The 24080-nt window shown below is 36.2% G+C and overlaps 2 protein-coding genes across 2 annotated transcripts in view; one reads left to right on the plus strand and one right to left on the minus strand.

The window, feature by feature from the left end:
* The window catches only part of LOC134796104 (uncharacterized), a 349320-nt gene that overhangs the window by 196181 nt on the left and 129059 nt on the right, over positions 1-24080 (plus strand). The gene's annotated exons all lie outside the window — the stretch shown is intronic.
* LOC134795294 (ecdysone 20-monooxygenase) overlaps positions 6643-24080 on the minus strand; it is a 55164-nt gene continuing 37726 nt past the window's right edge. Inside the window, exons 4-9 of the mRNA XM_063767102.1 lie at positions 14659-14849; positions 9632-9827; positions 7969-8131; positions 7292-7525; positions 6907-7104; positions 6643-6810 (exon numbers count right to left, since the gene is read on the minus strand). Of these exons, the coding sequence (XP_063623172.1) occupies positions 6706-6810; positions 6907-7104; positions 7292-7525; positions 7969-8131; positions 9632-9827; positions 14659-14849 (1087 nt within the window). The 3' untranslated portion in view covers positions 6643-6705. The remainder of the gene's footprint in view (positions 6811-6906; positions 7105-7291; positions 7526-7968; positions 8132-9631; positions 9828-14658; positions 14850-24080) is intronic.

Genomic DNA, 24080 nt, shown 5'->3' on the forward strand with positions numbered 1-24080 from the left:
TAAATAAATTGTTTTTTAAAAAATTGAGATTTTGTAAAATTAATGTTAATTTAGTGGATAAGTTAGATTTATATTCTGCCCAGTTAGAAAATAGTCAATTGCAATATGAAACCGACACACAGACTTTAAAATTAAAAATTCAGAGTTTGGAGGATTCCATAGAATCCTTAGAAAAAATAAATGAGAGTTCTAAAAAGGTGATTAATGAATATTCTTTGGCCATGGATGATTTAATATCCCAGATTAAGCTTAATTCAGAACGGTTTGAGTCACTGACCAATGCCCAGTCATGTGCAGTGACTGAACATTCGTCGACCAGTTTACTCGACCTAAGCCTGTGTGACGGTTTACCACAACAGCATGTAAATGATAATAGCTCCTTCCACACTACACAACAAAGCACACCTAAACCTAATGTTATTATGTATTCTGATGAAATTGGAAGCAATATGAGCTCATTTTTAAGCTTTTACCTAAAGGGACTTAGTACAATCAGCAATTGTCTGCCTCACAGTAGCTTTGAAAATATCTTAAAACAAATTTTAAATGACAGTAATATTAATTCTAAGACAACACTGCTTATTCTTATGGGGAATAGGGGTAATGTGAACAAAAATAATTTAATTAAATACTTTGAACAGTTAAACTCGCTTGCAGTGCATGAAATTATTTTTTTCACATTCCCCTATTGTGAGCAAATGTCAGAGGCAGAAAATACCACTAGACATAAGTTAAATATATCTCTATATAATCTTTGTACATATAGTAGTAAGTTTAGCATAATTGACACTAACAATTTTGTTAGTAAATACCATATGCCTATGGTGTTTTTGACTAAAGGCAAGTGTTGCCTTTCAAATTATTACAAAAGACAAATAGCTTTATCGCTATCATATTTACTTGACATTTCTGCCAAGAATTTGGCAGACAATTCTGCTCCTATTGAGCAGCCCAGTATGAACATGGAATTGGTTCCAGTCATAACCAATGATTTAATAGATTTAAACTAGGTGTTAAGACAAAAGATTCTGTCTCTGGCAATTTAGTTTTAAATAAATATAATGAAAAATACTGCAAACATGGAAAGTATATCCACCTGGTGCATCAAAATATTCAATGTATTAGAGGAAAAAATTTACAGATAGAACTTTTTTTGAATGATTTTAATATTGATATTTTATGTCTTACTGAACATTGGTTAAATAATAATGAATTAATGCCCCAATTTAATAATCACCAGGCGGGAAGTTCGTTCACCAGACTTAGTTCCATACATGGTGGGTCATTAATTATATTAAATAGTCAGTTAAAATTTAAGGAACGTAAGGACATTGTATCCATGTCTGTTGAACGGACTATAGAACTAAGTGCAGTAGAATTAGAGCAATTTATTGTTGTCTGTGTGTATAGGCCGCCATTAAGTAATTTTGAATTATTTGAAAACATAATGGAATCTGCCCTACTTAAAATATCATCTTCTAGTAAGAAATTGCTTATATGCGGCGACTTTAATGTAAATATTATGGAAAATTCAACAATGTCTTGTAGATTATTGAATCTTTTTAAATCTTGTAATCTCAACCACATGTTTATGGAGCCCACTAGAGTGACTGCTACTAGTGCAACCTGTATAGATAATATTTTCACAGATATTTTTCCTATTGCTAAAAAAGTTATCAGCAATTTAGAATCAGACCACTTAGGTCAATTAATGGTATTTGAGGCATTAAGGAAAAATACCATGAGAAAACAAATAACTTTTGTACCAGTAACCTCTGACCGCGTGGAAAGAATGAAGCTAAGTTTAGTTCAGGCGCTACCCTTTTTGTCTTCCGATATGAGTCCTAATAGTATGTATAATTCATTCTTTCACACTTTTATGGATCATTATAATGCGATATTCACCTCAAAATCGGTCGTAGTTAGTGGTGCATCAGTTTTTAGTGAGTGGGCTACTGCGGACTTACATCAAAGAAGACGTGAACTGTATGCCTTATATGAGGAACGGCGGTTTAATCAGAGTGATGAATTTAAAGAACATGTGAAGGAGTATTCGAAGAAGTTTAAAGTAGATTGTCATATAGCTAAGCGAAATTATCTAAGTCAGAAAATAAAAAGTAGTTCCGACATTGTTAAAGCAACCTGGAAAGTTATAAATGTGGAGACTGGTCGCTCTAAACACACAATTAAAGAGCTTAAACTAAACATTGATAACAAAATTATAGATTCCAATTTAGAAGTAGCTACAGAATTTGAAAAATTTTTCACCGAGGTACCAGTATCCACAACTAAGGATTTAAATTCATCACCCTCATCTGCTGTTACATTATTAAAACATAACGCTCCAGAGTGTTGTGGAGACCTTCATTTTGAACATGTTTGTACCTCAGATGTAATAAAGGCGTTTAAATCAATTAATGTCAAAAAAACTAATGACCTCTGGGGAGTCTCTGTCCATGCTGTCAAATCCTTAGTTGAAATTGTAGCGCCTGACTTGGTAGTTATATTTAACAACAGTGTTGATTGCGGCGAGTTTCCTGATCTAATGAAACATAGTAAAGTAATTCCTTTATTTAAATCTGGTAGCAGCTCTGACCCCACTAACTTTAGACCGATATCTGTGCTACCAACATTTAGCAAGATTTTTGAAAAATTAGTTCTTTCTCAATTAGTACGACATTTTAACGTTAATAATTTGATGCATAATAAGCAGTTTGGTTTTACACGGGGTCGCTCAACAACCGATGCCGGTGTTGAGCTAATTAAGCATATTTTCGATGCCTGGGAGGAGTCACGAGATGCTTTAGGTGTCTTCTGTGATTTATCTAAGGCCTTCGACTGTGTTTGTCATGAAACATTAATCAGGAAACTTCATTATTACGGAGTTAGAGGATCGGCACTGAATTTACTTAAGTCCTACTTAAATGGTAGAATACAAAGGGTCGATGTGAATGGACAGCGATCACCTGGGTCATTGGTCTCTATGGGTGTACCACAGGGGTCAATATTGGGGCCTTTCCTGTTCCTTATCTACATAAATGACTTGCCATTCCTTGTTAAGACCCACCATGATATAGTATTGTTTGCAGACGACACCTCACTTATTTTCAAAGTCAAACGACAGCAACAAGCTTACAATGATGTAAACAATGCCATTTCAAAAGTAGTAAATTGGTTCAATGTTAATAATTTATTGTTAAATGAGAAAAAGACTAAATGTATTAAGTTTGTCACTAGTAGTAACGTAAGGCATGTGCAAACAAGTGTCATTGTGAAGGATGAGGAATTGGAATTAGTTGATAGTACAGTTTTTCTTGGTATAACTTTAGATTCTAAACTCCAGTGGGGTCCCCATATTGCTACTCTTTCGAATAGACTGAGCTCTGCAGCTTTTGCAGTGAGCAAAATCCGTCAGTTAACTGACGTGAAAACAGCTCGATTAGTATATTTTAGTTACTTCCATAGCATTATGGCATATGGTATTTTACTGTGGGGCGGTGCTTCAGAGATAAATACCATTTTTGTTCTGCAGAAGAGGGCTATTCGAGCAATATACAAAATGAACCATAGAGACTCACTTAGAGATAAATTTAAGGAAATTGACATAATGACAGTGCACTGTCAATACATTTATGAGAATATTCTGTATGTACATAAAAATATTGTAAATTTTAGGAAAAATTGTGAAATTCATAATATTAATACTAGAAATAAACATAAGCTCGCAGTGCCCTTCACTCGGCTCCATAAAATTAAAAAATCATTCATGGGTAATTGTGTAAGATTTTATAATAAACTTCCAAACCATATTACTGAATTATCTATTAATAAATTTAAGAATTATGTAAAGCGTAAACTTATTTCTAAAGCTTATTATACCACACAAGACTACATGAATGATATTACAACGTGGGATTAATTGTTATTCGAAATGATTATTTATTTATTAGGTACATTTGATTATTGATGAGGAAATGGATATTCCGATGTAATACTATCTACTTCTTTTGTTACTTATGCTTTTTTTTTTTGACATTTAGATTTTATTCTAGAAATTCTAGACTAGTATTTTTTTATACAATCTTTTTAATGTTTGACGATCCTTTTGTGAAATTCTTAGTGTTAAATTTGATATGTATAATAATCCAATTTTATTATGGAATAATATTAACATCAATAAATTGCTCTGATAATTAGATTAAGATTAATTACGATTCATAAGAGCTTGTTGCTAGGCCTACATGAATAAAGTATATTTTTGATTTGATTTTGATTATGTTTGAGCAACTGTGTTAAAATATCATTGTCTAATTCAAATATCTTATGTCAACTTACTTATAAAATTCTATTCTCATTGGACCTTAAGTCACCCTGTATTTAACATTAATCATAATCACTCACAGACATAAAGAGTGAATAGGCGCCGCATATGGGTAGGTTACTAATTTTTTTTTTTTTTTTGGTAGGTTTACATATATCTCTCTTCTAAAGGTATATTTCTATTACGAGACCAACACTAATCAAACGATCAAAAAGGTTGTATGTAAAAGGTATTTACCAGGGCGATACGATACAATATTGTAGTAAAATTACCAAGTGGTTACAATTTTATTCTGCCTACCAAATATAACCTACCTTTAAAATTTATTTAAATAACCAGCTTCACCTATTCACTCCAATCGCAAGACTGTAATCTTAAAAATTATCCACGGTACAAACTAAAAGCTAAAAACCATAAATGCTAAAAAATGCATGTGCTTGAAGTGCGCAGTCTTATTTAACAAGAGGTATTGCGGTTCACAACGTTCATAAAATACGCCTTTTTGATATTAACACAGCCATAATTCGCTATATAATATCGCCACATAAAACAGTATGCAGCCTAATGATGAAACGTCTGTTACCATCTGTTACGTACCGTAAAATGGGGTGGGTAGGGACAAAACACATTCAAACCTCGATAACATTTTATTTTTGCATTTTATGAAAACTTAATTTTATTAATAAATGTTCCGGCCGTTTGTTAACTTTAACGATAAACACAAAATCCCTCCTCACCCCGTAGTCCCTCGTAGTTGGGGTGAGATGGGATTTCATACAAAAGGTGATTTTGAAACGTTGAATCGATTTTTTTTATTATGAATATTACTATAGCTCCATTTGTAATAGGAATACATTATTTAGGTAGCAGTAGCCTTTAAAAATCATCTCACCATTCCTTCTCTCCCCATTCATAACCCGACTCTCCTCGCAATCACTACTCACCCCATTTTACGGTACAGCGAGCTGCAATACTGCACGGACACATGAATGGAATTCATTTCATTTGGCCATGCAATTTTGCTGCTAGGTTACATGTGACATCTGAGTAATGTGCTAAGTAAAAGAATATATGTAGATAATGAATATAGAAAATGAAAACGTTTCACAAAAAAGCTGCATTTTACTTTCACGAAAAGCAAATCAAAACGTACTTGGAAGATATTTTATGAATATTTCACAGAGTGAAAGTTTCTTCTAGAATAATAGTAGTAATAAAGGGAGATGTCGGCTTTTCGAAAAAGCGTTTATACTGAAATTAAACGGAATAAACACCTAATACAGAAAATAGCATACAACGCTCGAATAGTGTGCGTTAACGACGCATGGCATAATTGGCTAACTAACTCAGTGCTAAGGGGTCGATCTAGGTACCTACCTAGGCATAAGTACCTATAGGTTCGTTTCCTATTGACACAATGATTGACTTTTATACTATATATAGCATGTGTTTTTTTTTAGTATATGTTTCTCCAATATCTCCAGTGAAGATGCTGATACGGTCATATATTAGAAAATTAGACTATTATCAGAATATAGGTACTGAGTTAATGCCTTTATCTCTTCCATGCAATACAAGCTGCTTCTAAAGTATATTTGCCAAAACGCTTAAACTTGCTAACACGACATCGGCGCTTATTATAAAGCAGACCTTATTTCGTATTTCCACTAAACCGTATAATTAATAAGAATTGTAAGATTTAATACATTCATGATAAAACAAAATTGTATATGAATCACAAGCAGGAATGTGTATGGTATAATTAAATATAAAAAATAAACATTTCTGAAAGCCTGAAAACCATAAACAATTAAAAGATTAAAACAAATCTTAAAAATTCAAGTCTTTAAATCTCATATTTAACTGTCATGGCAACGAGCTTCAATCAAATTATTAAGAACTAAAGTGTACACTTTACTCACACGAGAAAATGCTTGTTCTATTGGCAAAGACCAACCTATATAATTATAAATAAGTCGGATGTTTGTGATCCCATTTTAAACATTATTTTATGTTAAAATGTTAAAAACAAAGAAATCGACGATATAATCATTTATACATAAATTCTTATATTGGCAGCCCGCAACATATCCTTAGATTGCTATCAGACACTGAGATACTTACTAAAGATTTAAATAACTAGGTCGCTTGGTACAAAGGATTATTATAAACAGTATATTGCCCTCCAAGCGACAGAAACTGTATAAAGCAAAACAAAGTGGCATACAGTACGTATAGTCGTATCGTATACCTACTTTACTACAATGGGTAGGTACATACTAAGTAATATGTAAAGTAAATCACAGATTATCTTTTTCATCAATAAGATCGTCGATGTACTGCAGAGAAGCATTAAGTAGGTAGATTGTCAGGTAAACTCTGGCCTACCACTCCACAAGACGCAGCGACACCGGTGCCTTTGGGGCCAGTAGGAAATCAAACTGCACGTCTAGTTCTCCGTCGAACTCCACTCGCCATCGCTGAAGAATCTGTTAACCAAGAGATATCATAGTTCAGTTCTTTTACCTAGATAGTCAGCCACGGCTCAAGGATAATGTAGTTTGCCTGATGAACAAGTTATTTACCTTCGCTAGAAGCAGGTTGATCTCGAGTTCGACGAATCTCTTCCCGGGGCACATTCGGCGGCCACGGCCGAACGGCGCCACGAGCGCGGCGGCGTGCGGCTCGCGCACGGTTAACCACCGCTCGGGGAGGTACTCGGTTGCTCGCCAGAAGTTCTCTTCTCGACGGCAGGCCGCGCCAGTGTGCGCTAGCACGAATGTCTGGAAAATTGATTCATTTATTGATTCCTTATCGTTATGAGTAAATCATTCATGAGTAAAGTATTTGCGGCGAGCAGTGAAACGAGGCTGGTGCGAGAGCCAGTCCGGACGACAACTAACAAATTACTTCTACTCATCTCTTCACCAAAAAGACTTAATAAATAACACGGTATATGTAAAACCTCACCCCAGCAGGTAACGTATGCCCATCTATGGTCATAGGCGCGTCAAGAAGCCTGGCCAGGAAAGGCGCGGTTGGCAGAAGCCTGAAGCTCTCGTTGACGGCCGCTCTCACGGAGGGCGCCGCCGATAACTGCTCCACGTGGAGGTCTCCGCAAGAAGGCAGCTCCGACCGGATCTTTTGCTGCCAGTCCGGACGGCTGCTTAGCAGGTACAACAGGAAGACTAGACTGTTTGCCAACTGCAAATAATTATACAAAAATATGAAATGCCAAATCGCATGAAATTGTACGAATTCTAAAGTGAAAACAAACTTGGAACTCGTAAAAGCGACTCCTTGTGCCAAATTTGTTAATTAAGTTTGTCCGGGTTACATAAATCCCTACTATGTAATAGGTATTATATATCTGAATTAAAGTAATTCTGTCTGTTCGTTATGTCTTAAGTTACGCTTAAACCGCTAGACTGATTTAGATGAAATTTGGTATGGAGATACTTTGAGACCCAGGAAGGACATAAGGACAGTTTTATCTACCTACTATCAGACCATCACTATCATCAAATTGAATTGAATTGAAAGATATTCTGCATGGCGTTGTTAATTGCGAGGACGCGCTGCTTCGCTTCCTCAATCAGTTCGGACAATATCTAGCCAGATCAGAGTTCACTTTATGAATGACTTACGGTCTCAATCCCAGCGGTGATGAAATCTATGACGGCGGCCTTCTTGTCGCGCATGTCAAGCGCGGGGTTGGACAGTATCTTGAGGAAGATCTCCTGCATGCCGTTGTCCTGCGCGGAAGCGCGCGTGCGCTGCTTCGCCTCCTCCATCAGCTCTGACACTATCCTGCCAGATCAAAGTTCAGTTTATTAAATCTAATAAAAACTAGTCAATTGTATCCAAGTCATCAGGTCATGATCAAGTCACGATGAAGCTAAAACGCCATAGTTTCCATACTTTTTGGTTTAAAGTATGGACGCACGCACTTTAGTTTTCGTCCCCCCATTTCGTTTCTTGGTGTCCCCGAATAACAGAGATTCTGTTTTAATCAATCGACGGCTTTTTATATGCTTTTTATCTATCTATATTCTAGTATTATCTTACTGTTATTTCAAACCTTTTGTGAGCAGATCAATTATTTTTTCACGCCACTGTTCGGAAATGTGGCAATAGATGATCTAAAACCAAGCTGGAAAGTAGGCAATAGCTGTAGCACCTGAACCACAACTACTACAATGTTTCATTGTTATCATCATCTGTCATTGGTGACGGTTCGCTACAGCAATGAGTATCATTTAAAACATAAAAATCAATAAAAGGTCTTTTTTGGCGCAACTTTTTCCTTCAAAAATAAAATTAGGTTATTTATAGGACCAATTTCTTGTTTAAAAAAAAAGAAATGTCAAAACCATTCAGTTCATTTTTTTTTATACAATTAATCATTCAGTTCACGCTTACGGCGTTTTTTACTTTTGTAGCTGTTTGTGGTCTTTTTTAGCAAAAACGCTTTAGAGTCGGTTTGAAGCAAATAACAGAAAAACGCCTCTTAAAAGTGATAAAAAAAGTAAAAAAAGGCGGGATCGGAAAATACTTACTGAATTGGATAGTGTAAATTGTGTTTGACTAAAAAATACAAGAAACACGTATCTACGCTCGCTATAAAAATGAGTTCTTCTAGTGAAGAAAATGATATTCTTACGCTGACGCCTACCGAAATTCAAGATACAGCACAGGCAGTGGCTAATAATTTGCTACCAGAGAAATTGCGGGCTTGTACTTATAGTTATGCAAATGTTTTCTTATTTCCTCGCAGTAGTCGTGAAAAGCACTATGTAATGCCTCGGCCAGATACGCTAAAGATGGACTCGTATTATTTAAGGGCCTCCACTAACGTGTCGGCCCTCAAACGCACTCGTCCATCTTTTAGCGGTTTTCCGTCCTCTCCTACAATGTACTATTTTTATTATTATCTGTATTATATACGAAGGCTAAAGAATTAGAAATAAGGTAAACAATCTTGATGTGTCTTTTAATTGAAAACACCGTTTTAAAAATAAGTCACGGCAAATATGTAACAATTATGAATCTAATACGATCATTTATATTCTTCTGCTTTCATAAGTAATAGTTACTGATTTTAAAAAAAAGCGTTGTTCAATTAAAAGACATGTCAAGATCGCTTACCTTCTTTCTAATGCTAAAAAAACGAACTATAGCGATAAGACCGCGTTGTCTGCCTCTATGTTCAATCAAATATTTCTAGACCTTCTATTGAAGTGTGCAATAGAATAACAATAAGTAAGAGTATTCCGTAGATTCTATTACATAGTTATAAATTTGTCTCACGTGTGTATGGTTTCCTCGCTCCTAACGAAGGTCCTGTAGAGACTGGTAGGCGCGAACTTCCATAACGGCGCCCCATAGTACGAGTCCCGCTGAGCGCGGAAGTGAGCTTTCACCGCGGAAGCCAGCGCGGACGCGCGGCCAGACATCCAGCGCTCCAGGAAACCTAGCCGGGTACCCAGCATTAACCCGCAAACGGCTGGAAAATAATTATGCAGGCAGGATTATGGCATTGCGAAAGAACTTGCTGCAAATAATACGAAGAAGAGTTACAAGAGTTTGTGTGGTAGCCCCGTGTGTTACCTACGCACTGACGATTCGTGGCCTCTCGTATGTCCCGCCCCTGTTCGGCCTATCTGAATTTATGTTTTGCCAAACTTAGAACTATGTACCTATAAGTAGAATGATTTGTAAGATTAATAATTCCGACTATAGGCGTCTCTATTTTCTAAAAGAAACTAGGTAGTAAGTACCTACAGTTTAAAAGATATTCTTTGCAATAAGTGCTCAACTTACATAAATTTCTATGGCTACGAGTAGGTACGTCGCATTTTCGCATTCCTAGTCTATAGCAAATGCAATATACAACTATGCGGGTGCACGTTAAACTAATGCCATTCCTGTGCTATCTGACCCACTTCGCGGTCCTTATCTTGAGAAACGTCATATTATGCTCGTCATTACAATGCAGCGCCTTCTACGCTGGGCCATTAGGTCTGGACTGACAACGTCATTGTCCGATAAACAATCGGTTTCACTTTACTACAAAAGAAAATTAGAACGGAAGATTGCATCATTCATGCTGAAAGCCCGGAAAATTCATTGAATAATTCAGTTTAAATATTATCCTAGTGAGATGTGCATAAATGCATTAAGAAGAGGGGGCTAACGCAAAATCGTTGGTTTTATATTAAAATCTACCTATACCTAATGTTTTAGGCGATACAAGACGTACGGACTGTACTCATTACTGGTAGCAACTTTTGTTCAGAGATCAGGTGATCCATACTAAAGTTCAATTCGACAATCGTATGAGACCAGCGGGCTCAGCACGGTTCCATTTTTATCGACTATCACTATGCGCGTCCCTTTCGCACTTACATACTTGTTAGAACGTGACAGGCATGGTGACAAGGGATAAAAACGCGACCGTGCTAAGCCGCCAGGACTTTTTTTGTTAAATTAGAGTTACTGATAAAGTAGCTTAGAAGTTGATCATAACAATGAGAACAATCGCGTATACATATATAGGTATCTTGTGTCAGTATCACCTAAAAAATACACCCAAGTTTTTATTTAGTACCTATTTGTCAGGGCAGACTAACGAAACCCCTAAAACTTGGCTCGATAGAAAAGAAAACACGAAAACATGTTTAATTTTCATTTATTCCCAGTTGTGTTAACTTGCATACCCATAGCAGCAGTATAAGTTAGTACAAAATAGCTAGTGATATTGCAGACTATCTGCCAGGCAAAATTTTGAACAGGTTACCTGTTACCTAGTACCTATATTTTCTGAGTTATTGAGGTAAAACGTTAAAACCCGCGCGATCGCCAAGTCTTCCGTGCAAGTTTCTCGCGCCATATCTTTTGTTCCTTTCTAATTTCCTGGCTTTTCGCCCCCTCTTAAATCAACCGTAGGTTCTCTTATCGTAAGGCGAACGCACATTACGCACAACGACCAATAATTAATTATTCAGTCCGAGTATACAGTTTCCGATATTTATAATGGAAATTAGCTGTTCTTCACTTTTACCCTAAAAATCTAAAGATATTTGATGTGTAATTGTTTTTAATAAACATCATTAAAACATTAAAAACATTATTTTGTTTAAAAAAATGTTAATTGGCAAATTCCTTATCTTAAAATTTCAAACGGTAACTCATTACTAAACTCTCGTTTGTCTGCATTTGTAGACTGTAATTAAAATCTCATAACGTATTCATAACCGAACTAGTGTGATAATGATTACGAACGCGGTCACGACCGACATAAAGATATCTAAATTGATCTTAAATTACAACAAAATATTGAAAGCATACTGAAAGTAGTTAGCTTTGGGGCTTTGGGAAAACGTCAATAATTATGCCCTTTCTCCCGTCTACTTAAACCTTTTTTGATTGGCTTAGCTATGCAGCTACTTATGTTACGATTTATAAACTGCAATCTATAATAGTAGCAATTAATTGTTCCTTAAATTAATTTAATGATGTAGTAGGCAGTATTTATGGCATTTATACTTATTACTGCTGTAGGTATATTTTGATTACCCCTAAAATCGTTGTTTTTTTTGCCCGAGATTAATAACACGTAACGCACGTAGTTATGAGACAAGTAATTAATTGGTTAGATACTGATTCTGGGAAAAATAGGTATTTAAAAATATAAAACATGAATTTTACTGCAAAATTAGTGTTAGAAATTACATACAGGGCCGAATTAACCCTAAGTCAAAGTAGGCAACTGCCTAGGGGCCCCGCCTCGGCTAGGGGGCCCCGGCGGCTCAGCGCGCACCAAATAAAATTTTGTGACATAGGGTCAAAATTAAAAGGGGGAAGAAGACGAAAGTGTCCCTAGTTTTTCATAGGAATGCTCGACCTCAATTTACCATGGGTTTGTGTTCCACATCTCCTCTACTTCAGCTTAGCCTTTGGCCTCGCTGCGCCAAGCTCGGCCTGCGGTCTCGCTTATTTTTAATACAATGGACATTGGTTCGTGTCTGTGCTCAACTATTTATCCTGAAGCCTGATGAAGCACGGCTTTGACTTCGCATGAAATTGAAAGCTCGCCTCACTGGCGCACTTCAGACTTTTAGGCCCAGGTGAAGATCGATATTTACCCGGCCTTTTTAGGGTTCCGTACCCAAAAGGTAAAACGGGACCCTATTACTAAGACTTCGCTGTCCGTCCGTCCGTCCGTCCGTCTGTCTGTCACCAGGCTGTATCTCACGAACCGTGATAGCTAGACACTCATTTTCACATATGATGTATTTCTGTTGCCGCTATAACAACAAATACTAAAAACAGAATAAAATAAAGATTTAAATGGGGCTCCCATACAACAAACGTGATTTTTGACCAAAGTTAAGCAACGTCGGGCGTGGTCAGTACTTGGATGGGTGACCGTTTTTTTTTTACTTTTTTTTTTTTTTTTTATTATGGTACGGAACCCTTCGTGCGCGAGTCCGACTCGCACTTGCCCGGTTTTTTAACACGCTTTCACAATTTGCGATATTGTTAGCGAAAAATTTCGCGCTCGCTGCGCTCGCGTCTATTTTTGATTCTTTAGTTGACCCTGTATCATCTACATATTAGCTTGACTGGTGAATGAAGAGTTAGACCAAGAAAAGTCTGCAATGATATTTATAGCATACGCAGTGCAAATGTTATTTATACGTCATAATTTCATAGATGTTTTGACGCTTAAAATAACACTTGCACTGCGAGTGCTATCAAAATTGTTGCAGGCTTATCTTGGTCTAACTCTAGTAATTTAAATAATTTTAACATATGGAAATTCTTTACTATTACTTATTAAGTTGATTCTAATCATGTGGCTCGGCGTTTGGTCTTATGGTCGGACAATCGCTGTTCAGCCTCGCAAAATATTAACTATTGAGAAAATCAACTTTGCGGCACTAGTTGAGCTTAAAATTTGCCATTATAGGTAGATAGGAAAGTGACGCTGAAGCTCACATCTTTGTTATTCCACTGGGAATTAAGACCTTAAGCCTAAATGGTTCTCCCCACACTTGACGCGACGGAATCGGCAAAAACCAATAGCATAAAGCTTTATGTCCATGCAATAAGAGCGAAAAAGACATCGTTCAATTCGAATCGGCTGGACGGCTGGGCCTGCTGCAATATGCTGTGTGCAGAATTGACTGTAGGGGGCCCCGAGCCTCGCACTGCCTAGGGGCCCCGACATGCTTAATCCGGCCCATTACATAGGCTAAATCCTATATTGATATAAATATACAATTATTGATAAATCATATACTTAATGTAAATTCTACTACCATTAAAAAAGGTACACTATTTGGGATATAGTACCCATAATAAAGTTTTTTCATTTAAAATAATTACAATACCCGCAGGTATAACCGCCTAATAAGGAGCGGCGAGTCCCACACACATAAGGAGCGGCGAGTCCCACACACTGTGCGTAAATGCATTCCCACTCCGTCAAAAAAAATAAAAAAAAAATAAAAAAAGGTATAACCGCCTAAATCACATACTAAATCTTCATCAACTTACTGGCTTTTTGATTTTCTGCCATTTAACAAATGTATAGTCGGATTAGTTTTACTAAAGAAATTGGTAATATACGGGAACAAATAGATTTTATCCAATTAAAATTATGCATAAAATTAGATGTTTTTGTTGTGTAGGCTGCATCTTTCACTGTGCATTTTAAGGGTTAAAGTAATTAGCAATTAGGTTTACTTCGTCGTCCCATAGAAATGTACATATATATGTACCTCGAAAACTTTCCCATTTAGATTAGTATGATTACCACAGCAGTGGGTCTTGATCAAGTGTATTCACAACCTAGACCTTGAATTCTGAATCAGGTAATCAGAACTTGTAGGTATTATAAAGTTCTAATTCGGCGCCGGCGTCGCGACCAAGAGCCGCGAGACCTTGTAAAAAAGTGCGTTAAGCCTCATTCTCATTATCGGGACCATAGCCTCGTCGCAGTGGCAGAGCAGGCAGACCCCTTACTACATGGATCTCGGTTATTAAAAAGGATGTCTCCAATAACAATTAAGATCCAGCGACGACCCAGAATCGATATCTCTGGAGAAGGAGGATTAGGAGAGCTGACCCCAATTAGAAATTGGACAAGGCCGGAAGAAGACTAGGTAATGCATAGCATATAACCCCTCTCTTAGTCTTAATCAGCAATGCGTGTGCACCTAGAATTGCTAGAAACCTACACAATAACATGAAAGTATCGCTCGCGTCCGAGAAGACCGAAGTGAACCTTCCGAAAGAGTGTAAAATAAACTGGTAAGTAGGATACTTACATTCCAAGCCCATCCTGTTGGTGAGCTGGTCGAAGCCATTGACCGTGCCGTCGGCGTGCCTGCAAGCCTGCAGTAGCTCGAGGAAGTCGTCGCAGATGTGGTTTAGTTCCGGAATGAACCCCTGCATGGTGTGCGGGCTCGTCAGCTCCGCGGTCAGGTGACGCCGCAGGTGGTACCACTTCTCTCCTTGCCTGGAATACGGTTATTTCGCTATTAAAGGTATATGTACTTTTAATTTTTACTACTCGTATTATCGATAAGTTCTAAAGCCGTGGTAGAGTCTGCAGCGATTTAGATAGACCAAGCAGTGGAAGTGTTAATTTAAACGTCAAACTTCTTCGCGCGACAGTAAATTGTTGCAATGACGGCTTTTTTTGGAAATGCTTAGCAGTGATAAATTTTTTGTAAGGGCACGACCAATATTGTGATTTTTTTCTTCTTTTCTATTATTAAAGTTCTATTAAGTACCTATTATTCTAGTTATGCTGTTAATCGATTGTATATAAAATATTCACAAATTGTATCATTTATCATTTATTCATATTATACCTAAGTAATACATAATATTTATATTACTTATAGCGTATAGTTGCAGAGCGTACAATCTTGCGTGATTGTGTTTTTATTTAATGTTTTCATAAAAATTTCGTACGTACGATATACTCTAGCTTGCGACCTGTCGATTGGAACTAATTAAAACACGTTCCAGCTCACTTCTAGTTTGCAACATTGTAACATAATGGGTTTAGGCCACTTATGCTCTTCAGAAAAAGCTGAAATATGTCCAGTAAGTAGGTCTCATCCCGCATAAATGCAAGGGGACAGAACTAAACGATTATGATAACTGCCGCAGATTTACAAAATCAAACAGGAACATTTTTTATTCGTATGTTTTCATACAATGTAGGTATAATATTAAAATGTAATATTAACAAATATTGTAAAAGTAGTGAAAAAACCTTTATCAAAGACTATATAGTAGGTATCCTTACAATAGACAGGAAACTGTATCTGCAAAGTTCATTTGACGAGTACGTCATGCCAAATTTATAACGCGCTATTTAATTCTCGTAGGCAAGCAGATACGTGATCGGCTCTACAAAAGATACGTCTCGACATTTGACGAGTAGCAAAATCGTTTTCCTTGTTACTTGGAAGCGACCGTTACATTCAAGGTTTAAGGTACAGTCAGCAACTCAGCAGCAAAAGTGGCTAAATAAGTGCTCTGATTTGACCAGGTGTCCAAAATAATCGCAACATCACGGTCTTAATTTTATTATCTTGGCAATTTGGAATCGGACCTCACCCGCTTAGCTACTCCTATCTGCTGCTGATTGTCCATACTCACCTAATAATTAATGTAGCTCTGTCTATAGATAAATAAATAATGCTGTATCTTTTTGGTAATTGTGCGAATTAGTATTAAATAGTATTACTATGATACTTCTTACGTTCCTCTTCATGCTTGTGATTGATTCATCACAAGTTAATGACATAAAACGACAATACGTTAAAATGCGCAGATATATTTTTTGTTTTTTTTTTCGAGACTAAATAACTTAGTGTGCTATTAACATGCGCGAACTCCCGTGGCCTTCAACCGTTCGCGGAAATGGTTTAGCGAATACTTATGACAATAAAAAATCAACACCATGTCTTGCGTATCAAAGTCTATCGCAATAAAAGCCGATTCATTATGACTATTATGATCCAAAACTACAAGTGTTTCGTTAGAAAACAGGTACGATATTACGACAAAAAAGTATTGCAAATATGTACCTATTGCTTGTATAAGTCGTATGTCGTAGATATATATCGTTCGTCACAAGAAGTGAACGAATTTTCATCTATTTATTAGACATATGAAATACCTAGCCACCATAAGATTTCTAGTTTGCACTGATTTCTTTTGCACTGAGTGATTTTAAATAAATACCTCCTCAAATACACAATGACTTTTTGAAGAGAAGGTCAATTGTTTTAATAACCAATCATCATTCTTAACAATTGTTTAACTATTTTACCAAACATACGTATTTTGAAAGCTACCAATTAATAATGGCTACAAATATAATGACCACCAAAAAATACATTGGTACCCTAAATAAAAAAATCATGCTTACCAAAAAACATTACTGAACACCAAAAAAATAAGGCCTAAAAATACAAAAGTACCACCGTTTTAATTACGACTGCACTTCAAATTGTATTCAAATACCAAATATATTGAATGATCACCAAAAATCATTAATGATCACCAAATCTTGAAGACCAAATTAATGCGATATTTTCACCTAAATAAACCACTATGATTACCAAAAAATGTATACATATTACCAAATAAAGTAAACTAATGCCAAAATTACTAGCCCCTCCCGCTCAACCCCCCGTACCCCGCACCGCATACCTACCTAACCTAACCTACTTTTCTAGTAGCATTTCGTTACTCCTACTAGAAAAGTAGGTTAAACTGCTATCAGTTAAGTGGGTTAGGTTAGCACTGCGACCCTTACAGAAACGAAATGGTACTAGAAAAGTAGGTTAGGTTAGGTTTGAACTGCGACCTTTACAGAAACGAAATGCTACTATAAAAGTGGGTTAGGTCAGGTTAGAACTGCGATCCTCACAGAACCGAAATGCTACTAGAAAAGTGGGTTAGGTTAGGTTTCAACTGCGACCCTTACAGAAAAGAAATGCTACTAGAAAAGTGGGTTAGGTTAGATTTGAACTGCGATCCATACAGAAACGAAATGTTACTAGAAAAGTGGGTTAAGTTTGAACTGCGACCCTTACAGAAACGAAATGCTGCTAAAAAAGTGGGTTAGGTTAGGTTTGAACTGCGACCCTTACAGAAACGAAATGCTACTAGAAAAGTGGGTTAGGTTAGATTGGAACTGTGACCCTTATAGAAACTAAATGCTAGGTACTAGAAAAGTGGATTAGGTTTGAACTGCGATCCCTACAGAAACGAAGTGCTACTAGAAAAGTGGGTTAGGTTAGGTTTGAACTGCGACCCTTACAGAAAAGAAATGCTACTAGAAAAGTGGGTTAGGTTAGATTTGAACTGCGATCCATACAGAAACGAAATGTTACTAGAAAAGTGGGTTAAGTTTGAACTGCGACCCTTACAGAAACGAAATGCTGCTAAAAAAGTGGGTTAGGTTAGGTTTGAACTGCGACCCTTACAGAAACGAAATGCTACTAGAAAAGTGGGTTAGGTTAGATTGGAACTGTGACCCTTATAGAAACTAAATGCTAGGTACTAGAAAAGTGGATTAGGTTTGAACTGCGATCCCTACAGAAACGAAGTGCTACTAGAAAAGTGGGTTAGGTTAGGTTTGAACTGCGACCCTTACAGAAACGAAATGCTACTAGAAAAGTGGGTTAGGTTAGGTTTGAACTGCGATCCATATAGAAACGAAATGCTACTAGAAAAGTGGGTTAGGTTAGGTTTAAACTGCGACCCTAGCAGAAAAGAAATGCTACTAGAAAAGTGGGTTAGGCTAGGTTTGAACTGCGACCCTTACAGAAACGAAATGCTACTAGAAAAGTGGGTTAGGTTAGGTTTAAACTGCGACCCTTACAGAAAACAAATGCTACTAGAAAAGTGGGTTAGGTTAAGTTTGAACTGCGACCCATACAGAAACGAAATGCTACTAGAAAAGTGGGTTAGGTTAGGTTTGAACTGCGACCCTAGCAGAAAAGAAATGCTACTAGAAAAGTGGGTTAGGTTAGGTTTGAACTGCGACCCTTACAGAAACTAAATGCTACTAGAAAAGTGGGTTAGGTTAGGTTAGAACTGCGACTGTTACAGAAATAAAATGCTACTAGAAAAAGGTGACGATGTGGATTAATTAATTTAATAGGATAACGATATATTTTTAAATATTTGCACATTTTTAATTAAAATGTGGTTACAATTTTGGTGGTCATTTACTATTTTTGGGTTTACAATGATTATTTTGGAGTAATTTGCTTTAATAGAATAGCAAGATTTAAAAATTTGGTTATAATTTTACATTAAAATGGAAGTCTAATTTTGGTGGTTATTTACTTTTATTGGGTTTACAATTATTATTTTGGTGTCATTTTCTTTAGTAGGATAGTTTGATGTAAAAATTTGGTTATCATTTCACATTAAAATGGGGTTTGAAATTTGGTAATCATTAACTATTTTTGGGTTAATAATGATTAGTTTGGTGTCATTTCCTTTAATAGGATAGTAAAATGTAATAAAATTGGTAATAATTTTACATTAAAATGGTGTTATAATTTTGGTGATCATTTATTATTTTAGGGTGGTAAAATATATTTTTTTGGTATTAAATTTTACTAAATCTGGTGATCAGTTAAATAACAGCCATTAATAATACCCAATAAAAATAACAAATTTGACAACAGGTGGGTTACACGAGTTCCACATAAATATTCAAATATTGGTTCGATGACATCAATCCGCGAGTAGCGAGTAATCAATCCGCGTCCAGTAACTGGCCTTACTGGCCATACAAAAACAAATACAAAAAATACTTCGAAGTATTGTTGCAATTTTTATACCGAACTGGAGATAGAATACATTTAAAGGTTGGGTAAATAGGGTGCGTATCATAATGAATACGAACTTTTGATATAATTTCAATTTACAAACGTTCAAAACGTATACTAATCTTATGTATAATGCACTAAATCTATATTTTCAATTAGTATAACATAAAAATAATATAACATTCAATATACATACCGCTGTTTGGTATAACATACAAATAAACTAATTACATTTAATATATAATAAATATAATAAATAAATAAAATAATAATAACATTCATTATGCATATAAATTAAAATAATGAATAACATCTCATATAAGTATCTGAACAAAACATCAGTAAAATTATTTGGATAGCTGAGTATTTCATAGGTCATCGAAACTAATTACTGTCAGAAAAGTAGGTTAGGTTAGGACAGTGCTCCCCAGAAAAAAAAAATGCTACCAGAAAAGTAGGTTAGGTTAGGTTAGAACTGTGACTACCCAGAAAAAGAAACCGCTACCAGAAAAGAAGGTTAGGTTAGGTTAGAACTGTGACCCCTCAGAGAAAGAAACTGCTACCAGAAAAGTAGGTTAGGTTAGGTTAGAACTGTGACTCCCCAGAAAAAGAAACTGCTACCAGAAAAGTAGGTTAGGTTAGGATAGAACTGTGACTCCCCAGAAAAAGAAACCGCTACCAGAAAAGTAGGTTAGGTTAGGTTAGAACTGTGAATCCCCAGAGAAAGAAACTGCTACCAGAAAAGTAGGTTAGGTTAGGTTAGAACTGTGACTCCCCAGAAAAAGAAACTGCTACCAGAAAAGTAGGTTAGGTTAAGTTATAACTGTGACCCCTCAGAGAAAGAAACTGCTACCAGAAAAGTAGATTAGGCTAGGTTAGAACTGTGACCCCTCAGAGAAAGAAACTGCTACCAGAAAAGTAGGTTAGGTTAGGTTAGAACTGTGACTCCCCAGAAAAAGAAACCGCTACCAGAAAAGTAGGTTAGGTTAGAACTGACTCCCCAGAAAAAGAAACTGCTACCTGAAAAGTAGGTTAGGTTAGGTTAGAACTGTGACTCCCCAGAAAAAAAAACTGCTACCAGAAAAGTAGGTTAGGTTAAGTTAGAACTGTGACCCCTCAGAGAAAGAAACTGCTACCAGAAAAGTAGGTTAGGTTAGAACTGTGAACCCTCAGAGAAAGAAATTGCTACCAGAAAAGTAGGTTAGGTTAGGTTAGGTTAGGTTAGAACTGTGACCCCTCAGAGAAAGAAACTGCTACCATAAAAGTAGGTTAGGTTAGGTTAGAACTGTTACCCCACAGAAAAAGAAACTACTACCATAAAAATAGGTTAGGTTAGGTTAGAACTGTGACCCCCCACAGAAAAAAACTGCTACCAGAAAAGTAGGTTAGGTTAGGTTAGAGCTGTGACCCCTCAGAGAAAGAAACTGCTACCAGATAAGTATTAGGTTAGGTTAGAACTGTTACCCCCCAGAAAAATAAAAGGTTAGGTTTATTGCGTGGTATTTGTTTTGTATATTATATTATTTCAACGTTATACCTTTTTATACTTATCATAAACGATATTATATGTAAAGTTTATTATACATTATAAAATTATAGAATTCATTGTTATACGTATCGCACGTTATACTTATTGCACGATATGCCATTCAAAATTATACTAATTGAATTTATATATTCTGAGCAATATATTATAGGTTTGTATACGTTCTATTACTTAACCGGGTAAATAAACACAGACGTAGTACATTATACACATAATTAACTAATTAAAAGTAGGTTCAAAAGGTGTTACATATACATATGTAATGTTATATTGATAAATGTTGCTGCTATAAAATAATTATTTTCGATACAAGTGCGGAAAGTACGAAACGAGTGGCAATGAATTTTAAATTGACACGAGTTGCGACTTACCTATTCGGACGTGTATCGTACATTTTACAGTAGGTACATATGGCACTTAAACTTTCGACATAGGCACAGAAACCGAAACCGGAAACTCCCTTCGGTCGTATTTAAATTTATCACGACTCGTTGCGAATATCGTCGCACTTGTATCGTAAATATCTATTTCCATACCTACAAGCTTTTATTACTTATAGGTAGACTAGATATCCATCTATAATATTAGATATATATATACTACTAGCTGACCCGGTGAACTTCGTTTCACCTAGAGTCGGTCCATAAAAAGTCTGCAGCGGATTTGATAGCCCACGCAGTGCAAGTGTCATTTATACGTCATAATTTCATAGAAGTTTGACGTTTAAAATAACACTTGCACTGCGAGGGCTATCAAATCCGCTGCAGACTATTCTTGGTCTGACTCTAGGTACATGTATGCATTTGTTTTTTTTTGCACGTTAAATACGGATTATACGATCATTGTATTACAGGCATTATATCAACAAATACGTATACGTACCTAAATATATGTTGTATCGGTTCACTATTATATGACTTGTACGAAACAGGCAACATTATACTAAAATATGTCAATGTCTTGCATTCAAATAAGCTTGTGGAATATAACGCGAAGTTTTCAAATTATCATTACACACATCTTTGATTCCAAAATAATCATCATTTTCGAATTCTGCACTCCCTGAAACCTATAAAACGACACCCATGACGACTTTCATGACAAAGTGCACGGCAGACATCTTGGATTCCAAAAGCAGTCATTATTTTCGAAACCGGTACTCCCTAAAACCTACAAAACGACACCCATGATGACTTTTATGACAAAGTGCACGGCATCATTTTCGAATTCTGCAGTCCCTAAAACCTACAAAACGACACCCATGATGACTTTTATGACAAAGTGCACGGCATCATTTTCGAATTCTGCAGTCCCTAAAACCTATAAAACGACATCCATGATGACTTTTATGTCAAAGTGCACGACAGACATCTTCGACTCCAAAACAGTCATCATTTTCGAATTCTGCACTCCCTAAAACCTATAAAACGACATCCATGACGACTTTTATGTCAAAGTGCAAGGCAGACATCTTGGATTCCAAAAGAGTCATTATTTTCGAAACCGGCACTCCCTAAAACCTACAAAACGACACCCATGATGACTTTTATGACAAAGTGCACGGCAGACATCTTGGATTCCAAAACAGTCATCATTTTCGAATTCTGCAGTCCCTAAAACCTATAAAACGACATCCATGATGACTTTTATGTCAAAGTGCACGACAGACATCTTGGATTCCAAAACAGTCATCATTTTCGAATTCTGCACTCCCTAAAACCTATAAAACGACATCCATGACGGCTTTTATGTCAAAGTGCACGGCAGACATCTTGGATTCCAAAAGAGTCATTATTTTCGAAACCCGCACTCCCTAAAACCTATAAAACTACACCCATGACGACTTTTATGACAAAGTGCACGGCAGACATCTCGGATTCCAAAATAGTCATTATTTTCGAACCGGCACTCTCGAAAACCTATAAAACGACAACCATGATGACTTTTATGACAAAGTCCACGGCAGACATCTTGGATTCCAAAACGGTCATCATTTTCGAAACCGGCACTCCCTAATACCTATAAAACGACACCCATGATGACTTTTATATCAAACTGCACGTCAGACATATTTGGATTCCAAAACAGTCATCATTTTCGAATTCTGCACTCCCTAAAACCTATAAAACGACATCCATGACGACTTTTATGATCAAGTGCACGGTAGACATCTCGGATTCCAAAATAGTCATTATTTTCGTTATCGGCACTCCCTAAAACCTATAAAACGACACCCATGATGACTTTTATGACAAAGTGCACGGCAGACATCTTGGATTCGAAAACAGTCATCATTTACAAAACCGGCACTCCCTGAAACCTATAAAACGACATCCATGACGACTTTTATGACAAAGTGCACGGTCGACATCTTGGATTCTAAAACAGTTATCATTTTCGAAACCGGCAATCCCTAAAACCTATAAAACGACACCCATGATGACTTTTATGACAAAGTGTTTGGCTCCCATCTTTTTTTTTACGTACAAAAATGACCCCCTGTCAACTTTCAATCGAGATTTAATCGAAAATTTAGTCGATTAATATTCAGATTAATTCAATTTCAATCGTATGTTAGGTCGACTAAATTAATCGTGAATAATTTAATCGACGATTAAATTTGACGATTAACTTTTTTATTCGATTAATCGAATAAAAAGTTATTCGATTAATAATCATCTGTGGTCAAGTCATTACATTTCCGTAAGTTGATGAAAATCGACTAAAAAAAACGATACAATTAGAACAAAAACCAAATGACAATAAAATGAAATTCGATGTGAAAAAAAGGTTATTTAATAATACAAACAAATAATACAAAGTTGCAAAAATCGGCATTAAAATCGATTCGACTAATTCGTTTATAATCGCTACATTTGACAAACGTAAACGTGATGTAACCTTATGGTTAGCCTCATCACTAATAGTGCATGCATAAATATAAATATGTCAATCCGTTGTCATTACTGTCACTATTTTACAATTTTAAAATCTCAAATACGGCGTAATCCTAATATTGTGGATATATCTTGTCGGTTCGGAACCCTTTTTTTAAATACGTTATTTAATTTGAGGTAAGAGTTTACCGTATCGACGGGATGAACATCAAATGTTTGACAGGTAAGATACCTAGGAACATTTTGTATGGGAATGATTTTTCTTTCATTATTTTGTTTTCGTCAATTTTTTCAATGGTTTTAACAGTTATTCTGCTATTCTGGGCCGAGACTAATCCAACAAATCAAAAATCATGAAAATCGGTCCAGCCGTTCTCGGGTTATGGGTGCTGGAACAAACACGACTTTGTTTATAGTAGTAATAATAACTTAAG

Source organism: Cydia splendana, chromosome 1 (assembly GCF_910591565.1).
Source record: "Cydia splendana chromosome 1, ilCydSple1.2, whole genome shotgun sequence".
In the NCBI taxonomy this organism is placed as follows: domain Eukaryota; kingdom Metazoa; phylum Arthropoda; class Insecta; order Lepidoptera; family Tortricidae; genus Cydia; species Cydia splendana.